Source organism: Salvia splendens, chromosome 4 (genome assembly GCF_004379255.2).
Source record: "Salvia splendens isolate huo1 chromosome 4, SspV2, whole genome shotgun sequence".
Classification (NCBI taxonomy): domain Eukaryota; kingdom Viridiplantae; phylum Streptophyta; class Magnoliopsida; order Lamiales; family Lamiaceae; genus Salvia; species Salvia splendens.
In genome coordinates, this window is record NC_056035.1 from 2,778,228 (window position 1) to 2,782,454 (window position 4,227).

Consider the following 4,227-nt stretch of genomic DNA (forward strand, 5'->3'; position numbering starts at 1 on the left):
AAAATAAAAGTGTCTAAAATTAAAAAGTTTTTAATATTATGAAACAGAAATGGCTGAGACAATAAGTGAAATTTTCAAATATAATTCTCAAACAGCAACTTATGGTCTCCAATTATCGATCAAAGATAGCAAATTTTGAAGATTAAAGATGAACCCTAGTTGTGGAATGTAAATTAGTGGAGAAAGTGCGTGAGTAGTAGGTGGAAGAATCCACCTCTAATAAAAGCAGTACGGAGATGGAGATGCGAAAATGGTTGTGGCAAACAACGAGAGATGGAAAATTACGATAGGTTTTTCCATTTGAAGCAGAAAATGCTAATATTCCTATGTTAATCGAGGGTGAGGTGAGTGTAGTAGCAATGTCAGAGGATTGAATTATGCTGTGGCGCAACACAATCATGATAAATTAGACAGTTTGAACTTCACATTCAAGATAATGGGCATCCATCAATCACCAGAAAAATGCATAAACAAATGATTGAAAGAGAGATATTTCTCTCCCCACTTTGTCTTTTTTTGCCCAATTTTGAATTATTCCTCCCCCCAGTTGTTTTCAGAAAATATTCCTGAAGAAGTTGTAGTTCCTTGCTTTTATTTATAGTCACAAGCATAGATTCTCTCCCTCTATGATATGCTGTAGTTCATCTACACCCTCAATCAGTATACATGTTCATTTCCTTTTTCTGTTTTTTTCCATTTCCCATTGCCCTAATTTTGATGCTCTTTCTCTTTGCTGATGAAAAGATTGCCTGCTTTTTGTCCTTTTCATGGATGCCCTCTCTAGCTCCCTCTCTCTCTAAGCATTGTGCAGCTGGTTATTCCATATCCTACCTAGTATAAATAGGGGGCTCTCTCTTCATTACATATTAAGCTTCCTATTATTACTTGCTTGAATTTGTTTAACGGATAATTCAGCTTTCATCTTCTGTTGCCTAAAATGAGCTACTCGAATTCATCAATAGGCTCTGGTTAGTTTCTTCATGAGTTTCTTGTTTTTAGCCTTTTTGTATTGTCTGCATTGTGTTTGGCTAAATGCCTGTCTATCTGGTTACTTTTGAATTCTGCTACGCATTTTCTGTGAAATATATGTGTGGTTCTCTGTTTGTGTATGCTGATTTTGTTTCATTTCGACTCGAATTTGAAGTGTTTGTTGTGATTATCAGGGAGTAGAACAGCTAGAAGGAATGTTGAGTTTGGGAGGACTTATGTTGTTAAGCCTAAAGGGAAACACCAGGCTACTATAGTCTGGCTGCATGGCCTTGGTGACAATGGCTCAAGGTTTGATCTCTTTTTCCTCTTCAGTTTAGTGAAAAAAAATCAATCATTTTGATGCTCAAACTTTATGGATGTCACATTTCAAAAACTTAATAGAGTTATGGTTGAATCATGAATGAACATGTTCATCATTCTTTGGTTAGAAATGGGATGTGAACTAACTCTTGAATCTGTGTATGATCTTGTGCAACTTTACACTGTCTAGCATGATCTACAGCAACAAAATCTTGTTAATATTTTCTTGGTAAATAGTACTCCCTTTACGCGAAAGGTTGTGTATAAGTGGACTTTATATCACTAAAGGGTGAGAAAAAGTTCATCAAGAATGTCAATGGATGGACAAATATTTACTCATCCCTACAAGTGACACTTTAGTTGAGAATATTCCTACAGTAATGGTGGAGGGTGAAGGGAGGTGGTGGCTCCCAAAAACTTGAAGTTTTTGGAACTTTTTATCGTTTCCTTTTTATCTTAATTAAGTTGCCGAGCAAAGCTATCAGCTCCCAGAATAAAATTTCACTAATTGTGGCTATTATGCTTTTGCATTTTCCTTTTTGCCTTATCTCATTCTTAAATCTCTCGATTTGAGCGTGTGCGTATGGCCCTATGGGACCACTAATCGCCTTATAATTACGTAATCTGTTAAACAAGAAAAGGGTTGTTTTCTCTTTTTGCAAGAAAGAAAACAATGGCAAAGTTTTAACTTCACATTCCATGTCTTGTTTTCTTTATATCTCTTGAAACAAATAGATAGCATTATTCTTTTTCACATGGAGATGATGAAATAGAAATGTCTGCTCATTTCTGCGATGTTTCTCTCTGCAGTTTGTCACAACTTTTGGAAAGTCTTCCCCTTCCAAATGTAAGCATTATCTTCTTAGTTATATTCTTATCTGTTACATCTAAGAATATATCTGTACTATAGTTTCTGTAGCTAAGTAGCATCTCCTTTAGGGAAAGAAGAAGTTGTCAATCTAATGTCTTTTAACGTCTCATTGAATTTTGTCGTGCAGATAAAATGGATATGCCCCACTGCTCCAACGCGCCCTGTGGCTATACTTGGTGGATTTCCTTGCACTGCTTGTAAGTTTTAAGTTCATGACGGCATTTTTTAATTCTTCGCAACATGGATAACTATTTTTAAACCAACTCATATTCATTCTGCGACTTTTTATTGCAGGGTTTGATGTTGGCGAGCTTTCTGAAGATTGTCCGGATGATTTCGAAGGTTTAGATTCCTCAGCAGCACACATCGCTAATTTACTGTCCACAGAGCCTACCGACAGTAAGATTCTTTACAACTAAAATAACTCATTTCATCATTATGTATGAATTGTCATTTCCAAATGGTTAGACATACTTGAAGAATAAAGTTCCCTTTTTTGCTTAAAGTTAAGGTTTGTCTAACCTTAATTGCATTTCTTAACATAGTAGAATAGCTTTATTTTTGTGTGCTATATAGCATTATTATATCTACTCTTCCAAAGGCTCTTTTCGTACGAATCGAATAGTTGAAATATGCTTACTTTAATCACTCTGTTTCAGTTAAACTTGGTATAGGAGGCTTCAGCATGGGAGCTGCAACTGCCCTCTATTCCGCGACTTGCTTTGCGCATGGTAAATATGGAAACGGCTACCCGTATACTGTTAATTTAAGGGCCATTGTTGGCCTAAGTGGCTGGCTTCCTGGTGCAAGGTATTTTCTTGTTCATTTTGTCCCCAAATAATTAAAAAAAATTGGGTGCATTTATCAAATCCTGACCTTTTTACATTACTGCAGGAGTCTAAGAAACAAGATTGAAGGATCGCACGATGCTGCAAGACGTGCTGCATCACTGCCAATTTTGCTCTCTCACGGACTCTGTACGCCTCATACCTTTCCAAAATACATCCAAACTATTCATAGATGCACACGGTGCTGAGTTTCTACTTTTAACAGGTGATGAAGTGGTTCCTCACAAACATGGAGAGAAATCCTACCATGCCTTGAACCTTGCTGGTTTCCGAAATCTATCATTCAAAACCTACGAAGGGTATCATCTAAGAAATTTCATTTCAATCCGGAACCTCATATATATAGGCTTTCACTAAAAGTCTAAACTACCTGCTTTGGCATGTTATTCTTTAGGATCGGGCACTACACCGTGCCTAAAGAGATGGACGAGGTATGCAATTGGCTAAACTCGAGGCTGGGGCTCTAGGGGGTATGATCACGGATTTAACTCAAGGACGACCGGGGGAGCAATAAGAGGAAGGCGAGCGCGTAGAGTTATACGAGTTGTGAGTTACAGATTCGGCTACTTGGTTCATACTTCATAGTAAAATAAAGTTTTGGGAGTAATATTATTTTCTATGTATTCTGCACCAGTGATTTTGTTATGTAATATTTCAATTGGGGTTATTTTGGTGTTGGTGTTGGTGTTGGTGTTAGTGTTAGTTTGGCTTTTTCTTTTGTAATATGGGAAGGAAATAAGATATAGATTCTGGGGTATATTTTTTTTGTGTTTATAAATATGGAGAAGACACATTTCCTAAATATTCTCAGAAATAGAAACTACTTGATTGTTAATAATAGCAATTTAATCTCATTTAAGTATTATTTAAGTAAGTTAATTTATTGTTATTTATATTAAAATTGAAACCAATGTTAATTTATAAATCATGATATTATAAAATTACTATACTGTCATATTTTAATATTATCAATTATTTTAGCAATATAGATAATTTTAGGAAAATAGAGTACATTTTAGAAATATAAAATTACAGTAGAAATAATATACTCCCTATAATTAATTATATTATGCTAGTATTTACTTATTACACGCATTGTCTGTTTCCTATATTTGTAAATTACAAAAAATATTCCTATCAATATCTGATTTTCTTCCCACTAATTCCTCTCCCACCTTCCCTTCGCCTCTCTTCTGTTTCAAAAGTTCTAAGAGCTGG

General features: G+C 35.4%; 1 protein-coding gene across 1 annotated transcript; it reads left to right on the top strand.

Annotated features, from left to right (window-relative positions):
* The first annotated feature begins 367 nt into the window (after nucleotides 1-367).
* LOC121799122 (acyl-protein thioesterase 1 homolog 1-like) lies at nucleotides 368-3,766 on the top strand. Its single transcript, XM_042198462.1, has 9 exons — nucleotides 368-968; nucleotides 1,164-1,278; nucleotides 2,101-2,137; nucleotides 2,289-2,358; nucleotides 2,456-2,560; nucleotides 2,821-2,971; nucleotides 3,056-3,138; nucleotides 3,215-3,308; nucleotides 3,404-3,766. The coding sequence occupies exons 1-9, from the start codon at nucleotides 938-940 to the stop codon at nucleotides 3,474-3,476; spliced, it is 759 nt and encodes a 252-aa protein (XP_042054396.1). The 5' UTR covers nucleotides 368-937; the 3' UTR covers nucleotides 3,477-3,766.
* Nucleotides 3,767-4,227: the final 461 nt, after the last annotated feature.

Excerpts from the sequence above, each read along its gene's own strand:
- LOC121799122 (XM_042198462.1), top strand. The coding sequence starts at position 938 with ATGAGCTACTCGAATTCATCAATAGGCTCTG. Across the intron at positions 2,138-2,288 it reads AAAGTCTTCCCCTTCCAAAT|ATAAAATGGATATGCCCCAC; the intron begins GTAAGCATTATC and ends TTTGTCGTGCAG. Across the intron at positions 3,139-3,214 it reads TTTGCTCTCTCACGGACTCT|GTGATGAAGTGGTTCCTCAC; the intron begins GTACGCCTCATA and ends TACTTTTAACAG.